The sequence below is a fragment of the Cajanus cajan genome, chromosome 7 (genome assembly GCF_000230855.2).
Source record: "Cajanus cajan strain Asha chromosome 7, NIPB_CcT2T_4, whole genome shotgun sequence".
Taxonomy (NCBI): domain Eukaryota; kingdom Viridiplantae; phylum Streptophyta; class Magnoliopsida; order Fabales; family Fabaceae; genus Cajanus; species Cajanus cajan.
Window position 1 is genome coordinate 61188616 of NC_138523.1, and position 22792 is coordinate 61211407.

A 22792-nucleotide genomic window follows, 5' to 3' on the forward strand; every position below is an offset into this window, starting at 1 on the left:
TGCATGAAGTTAAATAAATTATGAAAATAAAATTTTTTAAATAAAATTTGTAAATAAAATAAGGTCGTATATGACATTACTTATTCATATTTATTACTCTGATAATGTTAATTGAATAATATTAAATTTTGATGAACTATTAAATTTTATTTTATTTTTATAAATATTATGTGATTATTTTGTATTAAAACTTTTTTTTATTAAAAATTATAAAAAAAATTCTAATAAATTTTTTTTATTAAAATTCTAATTTAGTACATCTCTCTTAAAGAATTAAAATTGCACTAATAAAATTTGAGGAATTAGAATTGTATAATTGCTTAGAAACAAAAGTTAAATCAAAACTAACTTATCAAAACAGTTAAAATTATTATAAAATTAATCGTTAATAATTTTTCAAACAAACTTCTATAATTTTTTGGAATGAGAGTACCTTATTGAAATCCATTTTATTTTAAATTTTTTTTATAAAAATTGAAGATTAATTTCACCATAGTTCATTTTTAATTTTTAGTTTTTATTTTATTTCAATTTTATTTTTAGTTTTTTCTACAAATTTTTTGTCAAGTTAAAATTAATTTATAAGTGTATTTTGTAATAGTTATAATAACGACAATATATGTAAAGATATTATCATTGATATTATGAATGTAGATAATAATAATAATAAAATTAATAGTACTAATAATGATGATGATGGTAATAATAACATTAACAATGATAAAAATGTTAGTGTTAATAAAGATGATGACAATATTATTAGTGACAATAATAATTTTATTAATAATGATGTTAATTATTATGATAATAATAATTTATATAAAATTGATATGAAATTTTTATGTACTTATTTTGTTATGTTTTTTTTACAATTTTTATCATATTATCTTTTATATTTTCTTTTATCAATGAAAGACATTTTAGTAACTTTTATTTATTATATTAATTTAATAACTAATTAATTAATATTAAATTATTCCACAACTTCTCCAATCATTTATCAGTTTCTACTACACATGAGGAAAAAAAAACTTTTACTACACACATGACACAGTAGTTTTTCACCTTGTAAAATTACCAAAATCAAAAAAACTTTATTTTTGTTAATACATAAAATTATAATTCTCTCAATTTAACTTAAATAAAATATATATAGAAGAAGTACGGTGTTTCAACCCTACTGATAACAATCATAACAATAAAAAAAAATTATTGTCAAATGTAAAGATAATATTTTTTTAGAATTAAAAGCTAAATTTATAGATTATTTTTCTTTTAAAAATGAACTTAAAATTTAGTTAAAAATGTATTTGAGCTAAAAGCGCGTGGTTTTGAAAATTATATTTAAAATCTAAAAATATGCACACACTCAAAAAACTGGACCCTTAATTTTAACAATAATGTATTATCTAATGAAAAATTATAAAATAGATATATTGTTTGGGTTTAATAATTAAGAAAAATAATATGTAGATTGGGATCCACTCCGAATTAATCCGAAGCCCCCTCGCTGTTTCGGACTTGGTGTCGTCCTATTCCTAGTTGCAGTCCCAGGTCGAAGTGAAAGTGGAAGGACTAACTTGTACGCGCAAAGGTTTTTGTTTTATTTTACATATTTTCTATTCTGCCACCCCACCAAACCAAATATAAAGTTTATTATTATTATTGATTTCCTTCAAGACATAGAATAGAATCTCGAGTTTTATTTAGGATTGGAAGATGAGGCGAGGCTTTGATTGATTGCGTGTGTGCGAAGTTGTTGGATTAAGGAATGGGTTGTTTTTCTTGTTTCGATTCGAGGGAGGATGAGAAGCTGAATCCCAATCCTCAGCAGGAAACGAATCATCATGACCATGAGCTTAAGCCCCCTGTCCCCTCTCGTATTTCCAGATTGCCCTCTGCCTCTGGTTAGTTCTTTTCTCTTTTCTTTTTCAACAAACAAATTATTATTTATTTATATTGAACTCCAGTCAGCTTGATCTGATTCTGATGAATGAGACTGAAATCAGATCTATGGTGTATGTATAATGATTGACAATAGCAGCTCAGCTGTGATCACTGCTCCTAAGTTTTTGCTGTTGTTGTTGTTTTTTTTTTTTTTTTTTGCATTGGAATTGGATAACAGGAGCAGAGAAGCTAAGGTCAACAAGTAATGGAGACTCGAATGGGGAATTGGCTGCTCTCAAGGACGGACCCGCTGTTCAAATTGCCGCTCAAACGTTTACTTTCCGTGAGCTTGCAGCCGCAACCAAGAACTTTAGGCCCCAGTCCTTTTTGGGGGAAGGTGGTTTCGGAAGGGTCTACAAGGGCCGTCTCGAAACCACGGGTCAGGTAATTCTTTCATGTTCAACCAAACCAATTTTGGAGACCTATGAATCTATGATTCAGTCATAAAATGTGTAGGCTACAAATTAATATTTTCATGCTTCTTGGATGTCATCCTTGTCCACAAACCCAGAATTGCTCTTTCTTCTTAACTTCTTATCCGCATTTTATTCAAATTTTTCTTGAGTACCAAAAGATATACAAGCACCATCTCCATAGATCACACTCTTTCCAAACCGTACATTTTTCCCCCCTTGTTCATAGTTTGACAATATTGTTCTTATTATTCAATGGTACAATTGCTAAGCAAAATTTACAATTTCTCTATTGTGGGTGTTTGGGAAGAGGAGAGAGAAGGAAATACTCGACCATATATCTATAACATTGGTCCAACTTACCACTTTTCGCTTCTCTCTCTTTGCAATTTTCATATTTTCCAACTTTTAGTTGTAATCTCTGGAAATTTTCCCTATTTTTTTTGTAAGGGAGATGATTCATTCACACTTTGTTTTTTCACCATCTCTTACCACTTGCAAATGAATTGATAGTATGCACAAAGCCCCACATGCAGCAGGTCCCATTCCCATGTGCAAGGATTGGATCAATCCAGGATTGGATCAATCCAGGATTGAAATAGGGTAAACTACACTAAAAGGAATTACAACACCATTTTCTAATATAATAATATCAACTTTAATCTCCTATGCTCAAAGAGTTTTTGTTTTCTGGTGAATAGTGAGTACTGAGTCCTGACATTTGTTCATTTACCTGCACAGGTTGTGGCTGTAAAACAATTAGACAGAAATGGTCTTCAGGGTAATCGGGAATTCCTTGTGGAGGTTCTCATGCTCAGTCTTCTACACCACCCTAATCTTGTGAATCTAATTGGATACTGTGCAGATGGGGACCAACGCCTCTTAGTTTATGAATTCATGCCAATGGGGTCATTGGAAGACCATCTTCATGGTATGGCTGTTTTCTACCCTTTCTAATTCCATGATTAGATTTCTTCATTTTAGTTGAGTATTTTCTTGTATATTTAGAAAATGATAATTTGTATTCTCTTTTAGAAATATCCTGAGCACCAAGATCAGTGGGTAATAACTATGAAAGTCTCATCAGTATCTGTGCAGTCTTTGTGCAGTATTAATAGGGGAGGATAAGATTATATCCAAGGTTTAGTATTTCTTAGCAGACTTACGGTCAGATTTTACATAATCTAACATCTCTATATTGAATTTATGGTATAGTTTAAAGAACCATTACCACTATATAGTTTGCAATGCAGAAAATATAATTAAGCTTTAGGGCAAATAACTGTGCTGAAATTAAATTAAATCCTATAGTAGTCAGCGTATTCTAATTTGTATGACATACTTGACTTCCTATTTAGAATCTCATTTCTAATCAATAAGTGGTCTGTTCTTGCAAGGTAACCTTGGATAAGTTCTTATGCATTTGTTCTCTACTGTGTATGTTATTTTTTCTTTCATATCTACTTAAAAAGAAATTTTTCTTTTGAGTAATTTTAACTATTCCACAATTTGACAAAGAATTGTTTGTAGGGTTTAGCCCTTCACGGGAACACTAAACACCCATGCAGCTATGCTTATCATGTTAGATGCTTATGGTTATTATTTTCCATTCTTTGCCTCTATAAAGCAAAAATGATTATAGCCATTAATAATTCTTGATTTTGCTATTTTACTGTTGTGAAAGTTCCTTCTGTCACGGGGAAGCTATACAATTATGGGCAACTGGTTGGTACATTTTGCTCAATAAATCATCTGCCACACTGATCGAGATCATTTCTTGTGCTTTTTCTCATAAATATGTGCTTGTTATCACCATTAGGTAACTCTTGTATATTAATTATGGTCTTGAAATTGCAAGAAGGGATATTATAGAATAGCGGACTTTGTGTCTAATGAATAATGATAATGAAACCTCCACGCCATAAATTATTAAATTTAACAAGAAGAATGGAGTAAAGCAACTTCTACCCATTCAGGGTGCTGCTTTAGCTCCTTCAAGCGAGACACAGAAAAAAGTAAAGTTGTCACATTGAAGTTTATTTTCCATTCATGAATCACGATGCACATATATGCTATGTAGTGGCTGTTCAAATCCCAAAGCATTTTTTTAATGAAGCCTAATCAACTTAATGTTTGGACTAGCTTGTCTGCCAGAAATGTTTCCATTTTGCCTTGTTAGCATATATGTCTTATGATGATTGACTAAAATCTCAATACTTTTGGGTAGAGTGGAGAATAAATGTCGTGTTTTTACATTACTGCTTTCTTAAACATAATGCAGTTACGTTGATAATAATTAAAGTTTAATCATTATTTATGGGCTGGAGTGCAGATCTTCCCCCGGATAAGGAGCCATTAGATTGGAACACCAGGATGAAAATAGCTGCTGGGGCAGCAAAAGGATTAGAATACCTTCATGACAAAGCAAATCCTCCTGTCATTTATAGAGACTTCAAATCATCTAATATATTACTTGACGAAGGTTATCATCCAAAACTTTCAGACTTCGGTCTTGCAAAGCTCGGTCCAGTTGGTGACAAATCACATGTTTCCACCCGTGTCATGGGAACTTATGGTTACTGTGCCCCAGAATATGCTATGACCGGACAGCTGACTGTGAAGTCTGATGTATATAGTTTTGGGGTAGTCTTCTTGGAGCTAATTACTGGGCGTAAAGCCATTGACAGCACCCGACCCCATGGAGAACAAAACCTGGTCACATGGGTAATCATCTAATCTTTATTAGTTTGGCATGCATTAACTTATGCATACATTACAATGGGGGTGGTAATGATGGTTTTGTATGTTTGAGCAGGCACGTCCACTGTTCAACGACCGCAGGAAGTTTCCAAAGTTAGCAGATCCACAGCTGCAGGGGCGGTATCCCATGCGGGGTCTTTACCAAGCTCTAGCTGTGGCATCAATGTGCATTCAAGAGCAGGCGGCAGCGCGTCCTCTCATTGGGGATGTGGTGACAGCCCTTTCTTTTCTAGCAAACCAGGCATTTGACCATAGGGGAGCTGGTGAAGATAAAAGGAACAGAGATGATAAAGGAGGAAGAATATTGAAAAATGATGAAGGTGGAGGATCTGGACGCAGATGGGATTTGGAAGGATCTGAGAAAGATGAGTCCCCTCGTGAAACTGCAAGGATGTTAAACAACATGCATCTTGATAGAGAACGTGCGGTGGCTGAAGCCAAGATGTGGGGAGAGAACTGGAGGGAGAAAAGACGACAAAGTGCGCAGGGCAGTTTTGATGGTTCTAACGCCTAGTCTCCATTGTACAATTCCTTCCCATCACATTACCGTCTTCAGCTCAGCTGCGCTCATGCAGATGCAATGCGAGTCTGAAATGCCCTTTTTGGCCATTCACCAGGTTCTACTTTGTTTAGAATCTGTCTTGCGCCGCAACCAAACATAATGAACCGGGTACCAAAATCACCCCCGTTTATTCACCAAGTTTTCTTTTATGTACTTTCATTTACCTCGTGCACACGAGCATATTGGTGTTGGAGAGTGTACATTATTTGCTAGAACTAGGAGGTCAAAGTTATGAGTTGAGGACCGACGCTTTTTGAAAATGCTGCAGGCCAAAATGCTTGTTCCTACTCGCCTGGGTTTTTTGAGCTAAAATGTGAGAATGAATCCAAGATTGTAACGTCTTCTTGCTAATCTCAGCCAAAAAGCAATAAGTTTCTTCGCTCTCATATTTAGTTCATTAAACTTACTTTACTGCCGATAAAATAAAATACTCTTCTTTCTCATGAGAAATCCAAGTTCTCTTTGATATAAAATAAGTTACAGATTTATCATAAAAAATGCGGGTATTATATTACTTCTTATATCAAGATATATGGTTTACATCGTTTAGTTTAACACTATTGAAAAAATTTCTTTAAAAGAGTTCATAATATATTTAAATTTTAATATATATAGTCATTTAAAAATTTATATGTTCTTGTTCAATATGCATATATTGTTATTAAGTTTACTAAATTTAATAGTTATATTATATTTAATAAATATAATAATTAGTTTTAATAACAAAATGTATGTGAAATAGTGATATAAATTTGAATATGTAAACTATATTTTTTCTACCAATTTCTTTGAAGTTTATACAATTGAGTATATCAATTAATTACAAATTAATTTTGCAAACTAATATATATATATATATATATATATATATATATATATATATGAGGAGGGTTATAATTACACCGGTGTAACTTTTATAAGTATTATATTGCTTAATAACTTTATATTAATTGTGAATTTTGTAAATCCAACCGATAGATTGAAAGTTTACATCACTTTATACGTGTATATCAAATTTTGTTAAAATTGAACAAGAACTTGAAGATAATCAAAGTGTTCATATTTTAATGTATTTTAAAATGAATATATTACGTCAATTTTGTTTTATAAAAATAAAATATCAAATCATTTTTTATTAAATCAAACACCATTCACTAATTTTTGTTTATAAAAAAATAAGATAATGAAGTAATTTATTTTTAATATAAAATATTTTATTATTTTTGTATACTTTTAATTTTATTAAGATAAGATAATGGTACTTATAGGATTATTATCTCATTATGTTAATACTTTTAGGTAATTTTCTTACGTAACTGAAGACAAAGAAATGAATTAGTATTAGTAATAGTACGTACGCTCTCTAATTAATATATATATATATAATATATATTAAAAAAATCTAATATATTTATTTTAATGATTTTTATTGATTAAAATTTATTATAATTTATAAAATTATAATAAATTTATTAAATAATGTAAATATATTTTTGAACTACTAAAACCAATCTAGTGATGAGAGATTAGTATAGTATGCACAATGATTTAGGTTTGAACTTTATTATCATATTATAATTTTTAAGAATAAAAAAGATTAATAAAATTTTATAATTTAAAAAAATAAAAAATTATTACAAAATGTGTTTTTAATATTTATCAAATAATGATTTTTTTTTTGTAAAGAATGTTTATTGTATTTTTGTTGCTTACTTGTTACTCTCTTTTCATTTTGTTTGATGGTTTGAAATTTTTTTGTCTATTAAATTTGATTGTTGTTTATAATATCAATATGATATTAAATATTTTATTATTATTATTATTATTATTATTATGTTTTTAATTATTATTTAATTAAAATATTTTATCTTATTTTTAAATTTTTATTTTATTGGTAGGAAACAAAAAAAGATTAAGCACATATTGAAAAATTACATTAAAAAATTTATGAAATCAAACATATTAATTATATTTTTTTAGGAATTAAAATTAAGTGTAATTCTTTATATATGGTTGGTGTTGTTCTCCAATCAAAATTTGAGTTTTATCTCAATAATATGCATAGATATATAATGAATGTTTATTTTTTAAGTTTGCATTAATTGTAAATGTATATTTTTTTCAAGTCTTTTTAGCAAACAAAAAATGAGATGAAGGTGTATTTATTTTATAGTTTAGGTTACTTAGCTTAGCTCAATTGACAGTAAATGATATTGATTTATGTTTCTTAATCAAATTATTTAGTATCATAATACTATTAAAAAAAAGTTAGTTTAAGGGAGTGTATTGGATTAAAATTTTGAAAGACTATTTTGGTATGGAAATGTCTTGTGAATTTTAATAGATTTTAAAAGACTTTGAAAAAATGTCATGATTTTTAAGATTTTTAAGATTTTTTTTAAACATGAATTTAATCAAGACTTTATAGCTCAAATTTTAATCAATTTTAACATATTTTGATAGATCTATATCATAAAATTTTAAAGGATTTTATAAATTTCACATAAAAACATGGATTTATAAAACATATTTAATGCTACATGAATTAATAAAAAAATATAACATACATATTAAAGAAAAGTAAAACCAACACAATTTTTTCTTTCATTTGATAAATAACTATTTTCATCTTTTGACAAATAATTGACTTTAATGTCCTCCTAACTAATATTTCTCTACATATTTAAAGTTATATTAGTCCTTCATGCATTGACATATTTTCTTTCATACTCGAGTTTGAAAATATGTTCGAAATTATGATTTTTATGAACTAGTAGTAATGAAGATGAAGAGTCATCAATTATTTTAGTTGAAAATTCATCAAAACGACATTGTGAAAAAATTTATGTAGTGTTACACATGCTAATAATAGGTCAACTTGTGTCTAAAATAGAAATTGAGACACTAATTTAAAAATTGTGAAACGTGATTTTAAAATATCAAATATTATCTTGATTAGATTTCTAGAGAATGCATGATATAAATTGAATACCTAATTTTCATTTTGAGATCAATGACTTGCAAAATCTCATAAATGATATCACATACCTTAAAATGGAGTTAAAAATTAGCATCTATTAGAAAATCCACAATTCGCTAGAAAATATTTATCTAATTACATATACAACATATAAAATTAGTATAAAAAAATGAAAAAAAAAATATTATTGAAAAAATTTACCTTGAGACACTTTTTCAAGTCCATTTTGCTTTGTCAAAGTATTACTTAATAACTTGGATTCATGAGCTCAACCATATTTATCTAATTACATATACAACATATAAAATTAGTATAAAAAAATGAAAAAAAATTTATTATTGAAAAATTTACCTTGAGACACTTTTTCAAGTCCATTTTGCTTTGTCAAAGTATTACTTAATAACTTGGATTCATGAGCTCAACCCTCCCATCTGCTAAGAATACACATGAATTCCAAATCAAACTTACAAGTTGCTAATACATTTTGTGATATCTTTCCATAACAATTACAATAATTACTTACATCTTGTCCCTTCACTATTGTCGAAATGAGTACCATAAATAGCCCTGACGCAATCCAAATTTCTTTATATTATTAAAGTTCAACCATTATAGCTCCACCAAAATATAAAATCAAATATTTCAACCAAAATACAGTCAAAATAACACTTAAAAAATATAGTTTAACAAATTGTTAATCATCCTAACTTGAAGTTTATCCAAGATGAACATTTTTCTAATGACATCTTAAAGAAATTTTTTTTTTTTGCTTTAGTATCAAGCAAACCAACAACTATGAAACAAGTTTGTCATTCAAATTTGGAATGTTTTTTATAACATCCAAAATATTATTATTTTTCTCTTTTCTCATTGCCATTTTTTTTCCTTCAACACGTTAGATATTTAAAAAAAAAATTGACACCAATGGCCCCAATGTCAATAGACAAATTATCTAAAACTTTGGCATGATTGTTAGTACCAATTAAATTAGAACTCCCTTCACATTTGGAACTATTTCTATTTTGATGGCTTGATTTTTCAATGGAAACCTGTGAACTTAAAAGGGGATTAGACGATGGATTATATTCTTTAGGTGGTAAAAGTTGGTGGGATGTTCGTAAAATCATAGTTATCTAATTGATAAATTATACATCAACATTGATAGATAAAAATGTAACAAAAAATATTGAAAGAGAAAAAATATAGAGATAAACAAAAATAAAAAAAATAAAAAATAAAAAATACATGAGAAGAGAGAGAAGAAGGAAAGAAAGAAAGAGAGAGAGGAAAAAAAAAAGAAATAGAAAAGAGAAAGAAGAATACCAATGACACAAGAAAAAGAGCAATACAAGAAAAAGATAAAAGAAAAAAGATGAGAGAAAAAATGAGAAAAATTAAAGGAAGAAAAAAAGTTATATAAAGTTTTGATGATAGTTTTGGATGAATAAATTATATATAAATTATATTAAAAAGTTTCATAAAATTCATTCTTTAAAATAATCTATTGAATCTATATATTTTAAAATATTATTATATTTTTTAAGTAATTTTTTAATCAAATATTAATAGATTTTGATATATTTTAATCTTTTTATTATTTTAATTGAGTACCATTGATATATTTTTAAAATTTTTAATTATTTTAATTAAATAATACATAACTTTTTATATTAAAAAATCTTAATTAAATATTAAAAACTTTTTTATAATAAAAAAAATTTAAAAAATTCAATTCAATATACCTCATATAAATGTCAATGTGTGAGTTGTTGCATATGGGATAGGGTTTGAAGAGGGATGGAAGAGAAATACCAAAGCCTGGAAATTGTAGAGAAGAACCCAAAATCGGGTGTTTCCTATCTTGTATTGAATCGTCCCTCACGACGCAACGCTCTTTCCCATGATTTCTTCACTGACTTCCCCAAAGTCCTCTATGCACTCGATGACAACCCCCAAGTCAAGGTCATCGTCTTGATGGGTGCTGGCAAGCACTTCTGCTCCGGCATCGACCTCTCCATTTTGGGATCAACATCAAGCGCTGGCAATTCAGGTTCCGGCGAGAGCCTCCGGCGACAGATCATGGCGATGCAAGATGCGGTGACGGCCCTGGAACGGTGCCGGAAGCCGGTGATCGCCAGCATACATGGAGCTTGCATTGGCGGTGGAATTGATATCATAACGGCGTGTGACATAAGGATGTGCACAAAGGAGGCATTTTTCTCGGTGAAAGAAGTGGATTTGGGCCTTGCGGCTGATCTCGGAACTCTTCAGAGGTTGCCCTTTATTGTGGGCTTCGCCAACGCCATGGAATTGGCTTTGACGGCTCGCACCTTCTCCGGTTCCGAGGCTAAGGAGTTGGGTCTCGTTTCTCGCACTTTCAATTCCAAAAACGACCTCGACGAGGCCGTCCGCCTTGTCGCTCAAGGTGCATTTTAGTAATTTTGATTTCCTTTCCTTGCAACTTGCAACTTGCAACTTGCAACTTGTCCTTATTCTGACTTATGCTTCACATGACAGCAATTGCTACCAAGTCTCCCCTTGCAGTTGTTGGGACAAAAATGGTTTTGCTTAAAAGTAGGGACTTAGCTGTGGATCAAGGGTTGGATTATGTTGCAACCTTGAATGCTTCCAGATTGTTATCCCCTGACTTAACTGAAGCAGTGATGGCACAGAAGCAGAAACGGAAACCACTCTTTTCCAAGCTCTAAAATCAATGCATTTACTAGTACTATATATTTTGGAGTTCAATACCACTTTTTATATTAAGAATTTCTTTGTTTCAGTTTTAGTCGAGTACTTTCTCATATATTAAGAAATTGATTATAAGTTTTCTCTTTTAGAAATAGGCCGACTCCTAAGATCAGATGCTAATACATTTCAAAATTGATAAAGGCTCACCATTATCTGTTTATGCAGTGCAAATACACGGGAGGATAAGATTAGGAATTATCTCAAGTTTATAATTTCTTAGAAAAGACTTACAGTCAAATGTTTCAAAATGTAATATCACTAACAAAATTACGTAATAGTTTTAATTTAGACCATATGTATTTTTCATTAATGACAATTTTGTTTGAATCTCCAAGGACCAATATGGACAACAAAACTATTTTAAATATTTAATATAATTACATATTTAGGATTCAAATTCAAAACCACCGATTAGACGGATACTACTATATATTTTGCAATACGGAAAAATATAATTAATTGCTTTAATGTAAATATCATTGTCTGAAGGGTTTTGCCCTTGAGCTGAAACCGAACACCTAAGCAAATATGTTTGTCATGTTATGTGCTTTTATTTATTATTTTCCATGCTTTGCCTCTATAATTCTCTGCTTTAGCTCCTTCAAGAGAGACAGAGGAAAGAATAACGCTGTTACACTGGAAAGTTTATTTTTATTTATGATGCATATATATGCTAATGTAGTAGCTGTTAAAATCTAAAAGCTTTTTCTAATAAAGCCTTATCAACTTGGTATGTGGCCTGCAAGACTAGCTTTTTCTAATAATAACTAAGGTTTAATCATTATTTATGGACTGGAGTGCAGATCTTACCCCGGATAAGGAGCCATTAGATTGGAACACCAGGATGAAAATAGCTGCTGGGGCAGCAAAAGGATTGGAATACCTTCAAAACAAAGTAAATCCTCCGGTCAATATTTATGGAGACTTCAAATCATCTAGTATATTACTTGATGAAGGTTATCATCCAAAACTTTCAGACTTTGGCCTGTTGGTAACAAAGCACATGTTTTCACCCATGTCATGAGAAATTATGGTTACTGTGCTCCGGAACATGCTATGATTGGACAGCTGACTTTGAGGTCTGACATATATAGTTTTGGGGTAGTCTTCCTGGAGCTGATTACTGGCCGCAAGGCCATTGACAACATCCGATCCCATGGAGAACAAAACCTTGTCACATGGGTAATCTTGTAGTCTTTATTAGTTTGGCATGCATTGCCTTATGCATATATAACCATGGAAGTGGTAATGGTGGTTTTATATGTTTGAGCCGGCACGTCCACTGTTCAACGACCGCAGGAAGTTTCCTAAGTTAGTAGATCCACAGCTGCAGGGGCGGTATCCCATGCGGGGTCTTTACCAAGCTCTAGCTGTGGCAACAATGTGCATTCAAGAACAATCGGCAGCACGTCCTCTCATTGGGGATGTGGTGACAGCCCTTTCTTTTCCAGCGAACCAGGCATACGACCATAGGGGAGCTGGTGAAGATAAAAGGAACAGAGATGATAAAGGTGGAGGATCTGCACGTAGATGGGATTCGGAATGATCTGAGAAAGATGAGTCCCCTCGTGAAACTGCAAGGATGTTAAACAACATGCATCTTCATATACAAAGTGTCGTGGCTGTGTTGTAGATAATTCGGTTAGTTAGGGAGTTGTTAATAAATAGTGATGTATGTGTGATAGACAAAAGTAAGAAATAATTTTTTTAAATTCATAATTTTTAGGGAGTTGCTTATTGGGTGCTTTTATAAAATTATTTCTAAGGTATTGGCGAATAGATTGCGTGGTACTCTTCCATCAATTATCTCAGAAAATCAGTCTGCTTTTATTCCTGATAGACATATGTTGGATAGTGTTCTAGTTGCTGCCGAGGCCATTGATTATGCTCAAAAATATAAGAAGTTGATTTTTGTTATGAAGATTGATTATGAGAAGGCATATGACTATGTCGAATGAGACTATTTGTTGTTCATGCTTCGAGAGTACGGTTTTGATGAGAGATGGGTCCGGTGGATGGAAGGTTGTGTATGTGGGGGTACTTTATCAGCCCTTGTGAATGGGAGTCCTACAGCGGAAGTATCTATTGGTAGGGGATTAAAGCAGGGGGATCCATTAGCACCATCTCTATTCCTGATCGTTGTGGAAGGTCTTAGATTGTTGATGACTAGGGCTTTAGATTTGAATTTGTTTACGGGATTAAACTTGGGTGGTGAAGGTCCGAGGATTTCTCTATTACAGTTCACGGATGATACTTTGATTATTGGAGAAGCTACTAGGCAAAATTTGTGATGTTTAAAGGCCATCTTGTGCTGTTTTGAGTTAATTTCAGGTATGAAAATAAATTTCCACAAGAGTTGCGTGGTTGGTATCCATTCAGGGGCAGATTTCATTGATTTGGCAGCTGCTTTTTTACATTGAAAGGTGGGTCAACTAACGTTTAAGCATTTGGGCTTACCTCTTGGTGCAAATCCTAGGAAGTTGTCTACTTGGAAACCAATACTTGATGGCTTACGAAAGCGTCTATCCTCTTGGAAGTATAGGCATTTGTCCATTGGGGGGAGGGTGACCTTAATTAATTCGGTTCTGAATGCTATGCCCATCCATTTTCTGTCATTTTATTAAGCACCGAACTCAATGATTAAGGAAATTGTGGCCATTCAACGTGATTTCTTGTGGAGATGTGTCAAGGATGGCTCAAAGAAGGGTAAAATGGGAAATTGTGTGTAAGTCTAAGGTTGAGGGTGGACTAGGAATCAAGGATGTAAGATTGTTCAATTGGCACTACTAGGAAAATGGGTGTGGAGGAGCATGCTTTCTCCGGGGATGTTGTGGGCTAAAGTTCTTCATAGTAGGTATAGGCGCATTGAGTCCTTTTCTAATTGTTCTGATGTGGATAGGAGGGCTTCTTGGTGGTGGAAGGATATAGTGTGTGTGCTACAATAAGGAAATTTTTGGTTAGATGAAAAAATTGATCGTTGTATTGGTGATGGCACTATGACCCAGTTTTGGGAGGATAAGTGGTTAGGTGGTTTGCGCTTGTTGGATGTTTTCTCTCGTTTGTACTCCTTTGCTATTGATCCTTTGTCAGTGGTGACACATAATGGAACATGGGAGGGATCTAGGTGGGTGTGGCAGGTTAAGTGGAGAAGAGAACCTTTTGTCCATGAAGTTAGTAGTGTGAATACCTTGTTGGATATGCTTCAAGGTTTGTAGATTTTCCCTTCTAAGCAAGATTATTGGAGATGAATTTGTGATAAGGATGGAGTATTCTTGGTGAAAAGTGCGTACTTTTGGCTCCAGCGCTTGTTGGGTGGAGAACCTACATATTCTTCAGATTTTCAACAAATTATAAAAAGTCTTTGGAAAAGCAAGGCTCCGATTAAGTGTCTGGTGTTTTGGTGGCAGGTGTTTCTGAATGCGTTTCCGTGCAAATCATTGTTACTGTTATCTGGTCACTATGGCTTCATCGAAATGTGATCACATTTCAGCAAGGTGTTTCGGATTGTAAGGAAGTGTTGGACAGCATTAAACTGCGTTCATGGAAGTGGATAACTAGTTCTGTCTCTGGATATTCTTTTAGTTACATTAACTGATATCATAACCCGAATTTATGTTTTTCATAGTTTCGACCTTGATTTTTATTTATAATTATGTTTGTGTGTTCCTTGTAACGGGTTGGAGTACCTCTTGTACTCCCTTTTAATTTAAATCTCTCTTGCTTATAAAAAAATAAATAATAATTCATCTCTTGTTTTCTCTCACCCTTTTTTTTCCTTTGATTCTGAGTGTGTTCTAACACATTAGCTTGCGGGGCTTTGTATTGTATGAGAAATCCTTTCTTGCATGGGTTTTCTATCTGTGTGCCAATTTTTTTGGTGTGGAATTCTGAAAAGTTCAAATGGTAAATCTTGAGTGCTTCTATTGTGGCTTTCCCTGCCAACTTGTGTTTTTATGGCAAGTTTAACAATGATGTATGAAGATTGCTGTCATTTTTCCGAGAAGTACAATAAATTGTAAGAACTAGATTTTATACTCACGGGATATACATTATTTATTAATAAATATTAAAATATTAAATAGATATTATATTAATATTTTTTTGTCAAATACTAAATGATTACACCACTGAAATAATTTTTGTCATTTCCTTCGACTTATCCTTTCTATGCTACAATGTATGTTTTGGAATATGTTGCAAAATCTCAACATTGGAATGATCATCTCTTCTTTCTAGCTTGTCAATTAGTTTAGTCAACACCTTGATGAGCTCGTGTACCTAATTGGAATGGCATTCTTGTAGCATGTTTTTTCAAGACCAAACATTCCAAGATCTGCAAAAATACTCTCCAAGTTATTTAGTTCCTACAAAATATTGCAGCATATAATCAAGTAACAATAAAATACAGACTTGATCATTAACAGAGATAGTGGAAGCAATCACAAAAGCCCCAACTTTTAGAAAATTGGCCAGTAAAATACAGAAGTTTGATAATGAAAGAATAATATAGAAGTTTAATATCCTTTTCACATAGGAGGAAGTTAATTATATCCTTGTGTGCTATAGGATATATCCATGTTAGTTAAACCTTAACGTACCAAAAACCATCAAATTCATTCAAGAAAATGACATCACTTCTGAACAGTATGTATAGCTATTTTTATATTAGTTATAGGGAGGTCTTTTTACAATTTCATTGAAACAGGTACGTAAACACCATGAAAAATACCGGTGTGATGACCACATAATCCAAAGACTATTAACCAATAAAAAACTTACCAACAAATAAACAAATTAAGAAAATAATAAAACAAAAATTATTACTTTTTCCCATGTTGAATCTTTCTGAAACACAAAAGTATAATAGTGAAAAATGATATTTTTCTCTAAATATGAACATAACTGTTTTAGAATCTACAGAATGCCATAAAAAAATTGTTGATAAAATATGAAAGACAAAATGTACCAGAAAAATATGAAAAGATTAAAGATGCACTATTTTTAACTCTTTAATTCCTAAAAAACAGAAAAAAAAAATGATAATAAAACATAATTAATGATAAATAAAAAAAAGTAGTTCAAAAAATCATATTACTAATTCTACATTAAACAGCCGCATGCCTTCTACTACTTGCCCCTGGAATATATATCCTCCTTACGCCTTCCTCACATTTTTGTTTTGGTACAGGGGGACATCTTAAAGAAACAAGAAAAAATACAGAAAAGGAAACAAAGATATCCAAACAAGCCAAAAACTTTACCAAAAAAAAACAAGCCAAAAACTAAAACCTGCGCAACCCCATGCATGCAAGATCACGTGGGTTTCCTATATCTAAAACTAAGAGCTCCAAAACGCTGCTAGGAGGGCAAAACCAGTGCAAGTCCCGATCTGTTTCTGATCTGCTCCAGTTAGCAAGCCTATCCCGCCACTTTATTTGCATCTCTGCTGATATGGGAGATTTTAACGCACCAGTTTCTTCTTAAGAGGGTATGAATATCCTCCAAGATACCATTGTATTTATGACAATGATTTCTTTCAACCTCCCCATTGGAAAGTGCTTCCGTGATCTCCAAGCAGTTAGATTCACAGATAATATATTTCCAACCCTTATCCCAACATCTTGCCAGACCTTCTTTGATGGCAAGAAGCTCAGCTAGAATATGGCCATCCCTTCCAACAAATTTAGTGAAGCCATATAACCATCTTTCGGTGTAGTCCCGAACAACTCCTCCAATCCTCATAATTTTCGTGTATGGAACAAAGCTCCCATCAAACACAAACAAAAAAAATTCAAATTTCAAATTTCATATTAAATCAGAGGAAGCATTGTTTTCCAAAAGACTCCTGCTAAATCTTTTCACTCCGTTATCTGAACTTCTTCCATTTTCGTGAAGCACTTTTCCCTAATAAAGGTCTACAATCGTCTCTCTCCTTATGACTTACTATGGACGTTTGCAATTTTTATACCACTTTTTTCGCTCTTTCATCAGACATCAATAAAGCTTACCCACTAAGGTGAAATTTTCACACTCCCAGAGATCCCTTTTGCGCTCACCATTCTGCTCCCTTTTTGTTTTCTTCTATTACCTTTTGTCTCTTTATTTTACGAAGCCTGAGAAACAATGGCAAAAGCTGATTTTTTTTACTCTTCCGATTTTTTTGTCAAACATTTTACTGGAGCCAATTCTCTATTCCCTATTGTCTCTTCCCGTGGGCATGTATTTGTGTTGTTTTTCTTTTTTACTTTTAATCTTTAAATTCTTCAAATAGCTAACTTTTTGGAAGTACAAATTTAGGTTGTTTGTTGAGAGTTAGACACCAGGTAAAAGTTTCTGTTTGTGCTACCTTTATCTGTTTGTAGTATTTGTTTATAAGAATAGATGACACTCAAGAAGTGTATGGCCCAAAGGGGTAGCTTGAGTCCAAAAATAAAGTCTGCCAAACTCTTTTCTTAATCTATCAATCTGTAGATTCTCCTAACTTTGAGAAGATAACTTCTCTTGAAGCTTAAAAACAAAAGGCTTCTTGAGAAATGTGGTGAGATAGCATCTTTCGGGCACAATCCTTTCGAAGAAATGATGGTGGGTGCAGAAAAAAACTAGAAGGAAAAATGGAAGAAAATGATTCATGTGTCATGAAACAGACATTACCTTGCCTCTTCTCTCTGCCCCAGGTTCTTATTGAAAATGTTCTGCACAAATTTTAGAAACAAAACCCAATGAATTTCTTTTAAATCAAGTGATTTAAACATAAACAAACCCTTACTATTAAATACATACTGTATAAAGACTCTATTTGATTAGTAAAACTATAATCTAATAAGATCCATTACCCAATCAGATAAGGTATTTGAATACAGAAGAAAAAACCACAAAATCGTGTGTGGGGAAAGTTGTTCCAAATCCATTAATCTCAAACAACAATAAACTCCAAATTTCAAAAGTGCGCAGAGAAGGAAAACTAAAAACCGGAGCAGGCAATGACATTTTCATAATACAATTAGAGAAGCATGTAAGTGTGGTTGGAAATTGTTGGAAATTTAAAAATATTTTTGAGTTTCAATAATTAGTTGATATAGGCATGGGTTCTCTCCTCTTGGCTAGTCCTTTTCATTCTTCTTTCGTATGTCTTCTCCTCTCCTCCCCTCTCATCTCTTGCTTATTTATACTGCTGCTGCTCTTCAATCATTTTCCCCGAACCACGACTTTTTGAATTCTTTCTTTACATATCCTCCTGGTTCAATATTTATTGGGAAATTGAATAGTATATAAGTGGAAAGCAACCCTCATCTTACAAACCGGTTTTGTAGGGTTGAGTTAGGCTTAATCCACTATTCTAACAATATTTCAATGGAGATTTTTTTTGTTCGTCCCTAGAGTATTCACCGCCGATAACAGTGACTAATCTCCTCCTACGTTGGAGGCACCTCAAAGGTGGGATAGCTGACCCACAAGGCAGGATTCGAACTCCTGACCTTGCTTAAGCGTAAATCAACCTCTACCGCTGAATGGAGATGCGATAGGGAGTGAAGTAGGAACTAATTTTTAATTTTGATTCCAGTTTCTATTATTGTTATTTAAAGGCAAAAACTTAGACCCAGTACCTTTATAAAGTTTATATATTAACAGTAATATACATGAGGTCTGAAAAGCTCTTCATTTCATATAAATATAAATGTAATTTTAATTCTAATCAGTGAAGACAAGATTATAGTTGAGTCTTGTTCTTATTTAAAATGATTCAAAGGTCTCGACATTATAAATCATACTGATATTTTTAATTTTTTATCAATTTATATCTTCTATCTTAACACGTTACATTATTAAAATATACAATTGAATAAATTAGTTATAAATTAATGTTAGTTTTGCATTATTTATGTTAATTAATTTTTTGGTGAATTTTAATTAAAAAATAGTAAATATATATTACTTTTGGATTTTTTCGAAAATTTAAAGTTATTTTTATATAATATACAAATTTTATAATTTGGATGTGGTATTTTGACTTTTGAGTATAAATTAATATGATTGGGATTTAGTTTACTTTTAATCAAAATGTTATTTATTGTTTGTTGTCATGAATTAAAGTGACAAAAAGCAAATAAAAAGAAAATATTGCATTAGAGTGAAAAAATAAAAAAAAATACAAAAAAAAACTATAAAATAAAAATATATTTTCATCTATATTATAAATACTGCCCCATCAATAGATGAAAATTAAATTGTTTGAAGTACAGAAATTACCACTTGATTATCGTTTCTTTCAATTATTTTCTTTTCCAATATACATAACCAAGAATTGAGCTCTTGGAATTAAACGAATTGAACAATAATGGAAGAATTATATAATAAAAATGAGCCAATTAAAAGAAACTAAAAATGTACATTGAAATACCGAATGTAAATGGAAAAGCAACGTAATTCTTGAAAACATGTACTAGGCACGATATAGACACTTATAAATCTGTTTGAGTCTTAAATTTTATGGAATGTTTTCTATAAGTGTGTTTTTATAGGTAAAAATTACGATGAGAATAAAATTTGAATGTAGAATTTTATACATATTACACAATTCTTTGCTATTAAGTTAATTATAGTAATTTTTATATAAGTATTTCAACATATAATGAATGGTCACTAGAAAATTTAACGACTATTCAAGTCTAGAACACTAGTCAAATTTCACCCTTTTTATGTGAGAAAGCATCTATATATTAGGACTAACCTTTTAACACAAATATCTTATTTTTATGTTTCAATTTCTCAAATAGTGTCACATTATTAATGATTTTAGTAAGTCAGGAATTAGTCATTATTATCATAATTGTTGTACGATTTTTGAAATTGGTATCTTATTAATAGAGTACCTTGATTTTTAGTTGAGTTATCAAGTGGGATAAAATATTCATTGGTTATAATTTGAATATATCTTAACTCAATATTTTATGAACATGATATTCAATAAACACACATTTCATAAACATATAATCGAATAAATACTTAAATACTAAAATACCTAGAAAAACACACTAGTCAACCTAATACCTAAATAGTATACTAATCCAAAAATATCATGACAATACACTAGTTGACAAAAAACATAAGCAAAACATTAGTCGAAAAATAAAAGGATAATACACTAGTCGAAAAAATCCCAATATAGTACACGATATATAAAACTTATTTACATGTTTTCAACTTAAATATGGTCAAACATACAAATTTAATATATTTGTGTCATTTATTTTTTTAAATCATAACATTGATATGAAATATTTAATGATATGAAATATTTTTTGCAATTTACATATTATAAATAATTGTAATTATCTTTTTATTCGATCTACCAGAGATTTTCATTTCTTCAATCTTCATATTTTGATTCTCACCTTAAACCTTTATAGTGTGTTTGGATGGAGAATTTAAATGGAGTAATTCATTTATTTGAAGAATTTTAAATTCTTTGAGGTGAAATACCTTGTTTGGATGAAGAATTTATAAGAAATTTGAAATTCAAGTATTTGTGAAATTCCTTGAAATAGTAGAATTTCAAATTCTCCCAAAAGAGTAAGAATTTGAAATTCCTCATACTTTTTTTTTCTTATTTCACTTATATATTTTATCTTATCTCTTATCTCTTCATGTTTTTAATTATTGAATATTCAAAAATATATTTAAAATTATTAAATATTATCTAATATTAATTTTTAAAATTATTAAATATTTAAAAATTAGCTAATATTTATTTTTTAAAAATTTAATTTAAAAATCTCAACATATAAATATATTTTTAAGATCAATTTTATCATATGATAGAATCAAATTATTATATCCAACCTAACAATTTAAAATTTGAGAAATTTAAATTGATTTATCCAAACAAAATCTTTTAAGAATGATAGAAATTGAAATCAAAGTTCAAATACCAAGAATTTAAAATTTCTTGAATTTGTAAAATTCTTCATCCAAACACACTATTAATTACTTTGATGAATCATTCAATTAAATTTCAAACTTTAGTTCAAAGTAAATTCTTCAAGTAATCTAATCCATTCCATAAAAAAATGTTTTCTAACAGTTAAGAAATTTTACACAATAACAGTGTTAGATAATGGAAAGGAAACCTACAGGATTTGAATTATTGAGGTTTGGGGAGCACTGAGGAGGAGGGGATGAAGAAAATGTTTATTGACTTGGGAATCACGGAACACGTTTTGTTGACCAAAACGAATAGTTTAATTTTCTTTCTGAGAGTTCCTTCATGAATCATGGTCTGGTCTTGTATTCTCGATCGAAACTGCTTTGAAATGAATGTTTTGTTGTTTCATCCGTTTGTAAACGGTCAAACATTTCGGGATATTTGGCCCTACATAATGTGTTCAATTATACATTTGTTGACCATAGAAAATTGATTAGATGCTTCCAATAATCTATGTACGAGAAAGAAAAAATTTCTAAAACTGAACATGTATCCAAAATAGTTAGCTAACTTTTCCTTTTCTACTATTACTTTAATTTTAATCGACCCTTATGATCATTTATTGCAAATATATATATATGTAGGAATTTTTTTTTATCAAGAGAATTTGTAGAAATTTTTTAACTTTTAATCTAATTTAATTTGTATTTATAAATTAAATATTAATATTTTAAAATAATTTATCAATAAATAATTTTTTTTATTACGATACAAATCATTTATCATAAATCTAAAATATATTTTACATATTTAATAAAATTTATGCATACTAATTTTAAATATAATTTATATATTTAAATATAATATTTATTTATATAATTTATTATAAATTTTAATCATATATATATATATATAGTAAACATGTAAAAAATAATTTAAAAACTTAACGGGCTTTCTTAGAAAGCACATCAAAACTTTGACACTTTTGCAATAAAATCAAAATGATACTTTACTACAACTTTATATATTAAAAAATTACAACTTTATATATCAGAAAAATTATGAGAACTTATTGAACATTTTTCTTATCTAAAGTTGTTTTCATATTTGTATTAGTACTTTTTTTAATTCTCAATTTAGGATGAAGAAAGTTAAATTATTTATATAAATAAATATTAAATAAATAAATAAAACTTACCATACTTGTATTTTAAAAACAAATTTATTTATCATCCGAATAAAATAAAAATTTTAAATTAATTTAAAAGTATTATTATTTGGCTTAATTGTATTTTCTCCAAATTTGGAGTTGTTCGAGTGTTAGAGATCATTGCCGAAGAATCCTTAGCGATACAGTGTTAAAAGAACTCGATAGCAGTCCTGGCCTAAAATATTTGATGAGAGTAACCTATCCTTCTAGACCTAATCGTTCTTCCATATAGTGGCGTAGCGCTACA

The 22792-nt window shown here is 30.4% G+C and overlaps 3 protein-coding genes and 1 long non-coding RNA gene across 6 annotated transcripts; 3 read left to right on the forward strand and 1 right to left on the reverse strand.

Annotated features, from left to right (window-relative positions):
• Positions 1-1448: 1448 nt before the first annotated feature.
• On the forward strand, positions 1449-6068 carry LOC109808033 (serine/threonine-protein kinase PBS1). Of its 2 annotated transcripts, none has more exons than XM_020370841.3 (6): positions 1449-1594; positions 1711-1907; positions 2126-2331; positions 3102-3291; positions 4693-5084; positions 5176-6068. In XM_020370841.3, the coding sequence occupies exons 2-6, from the start codon at positions 1772-1774 to the stop codon at positions 5632-5634; spliced, it is 1383 nt and encodes a 460-aa protein (XP_020226430.1). In that variant the 5' UTR covers positions 1449-1594; positions 1711-1771; the 3' UTR covers positions 5635-6068. The 2 variants fall into 2 exon arrangements, with proteins under 2 accessions (XP_020226430.1, XP_020226438.1); XM_020370849.3 differs by having other exon boundaries at positions 1476-1582.
• Positions 6069-8824: 2756 nt separating this feature from the next.
• Positions 8825-10538, reverse strand: LOC145949674 (uncharacterized). 2 transcript variants are annotated; one of them, XR_014428062.1, is made up of 3 exons: positions 10405-10538; positions 9186-9229; positions 8825-9093 (listed from the first exon to the last, which is right to left on the reverse strand). It is a non-coding gene; the product is annotated as an uncharacterized LOC145949674 (long non-coding RNA). The 2 variants fall into 2 exon arrangements; XR_014428061.1 differs by having other exon boundaries at positions 8825-9229.
• DCI1 (delta(3,5),delta(2,4)-dienoyl-CoA isomerase 1) lies at positions 10423-11571 on the forward strand. Its single transcript, XM_020354437.3, has 2 exons — positions 10423-11087; positions 11180-11571. Exons 1-2 carry the CDS (start codon positions 10460-10462, stop codon positions 11368-11370), a joined length of 819 nt encoding a protein of 272 aa, XP_020210026.1. The 5' UTR covers positions 10423-10459; the 3' UTR covers positions 11371-11571.
• A 629-nt stretch (positions 11572-12200) lies between these two features.
• Positions 12201-13371, forward strand: LOC109795030 (serine/threonine-protein kinase PBS1-like). The gene is made up of 5 exons (XM_083061055.1): positions 12201-12404; positions 12482-12595; positions 12684-12939; positions 13047-13054; positions 13180-13371. The coding sequence occupies exons 1-5, from the start codon at positions 12201-12203 to the stop codon at positions 13369-13371; spliced, it is 774 nt and encodes a 257-aa protein (XP_082917181.1).
• The last annotated feature ends 9421 nt before the right edge of the window (positions 13372-22792 follow it).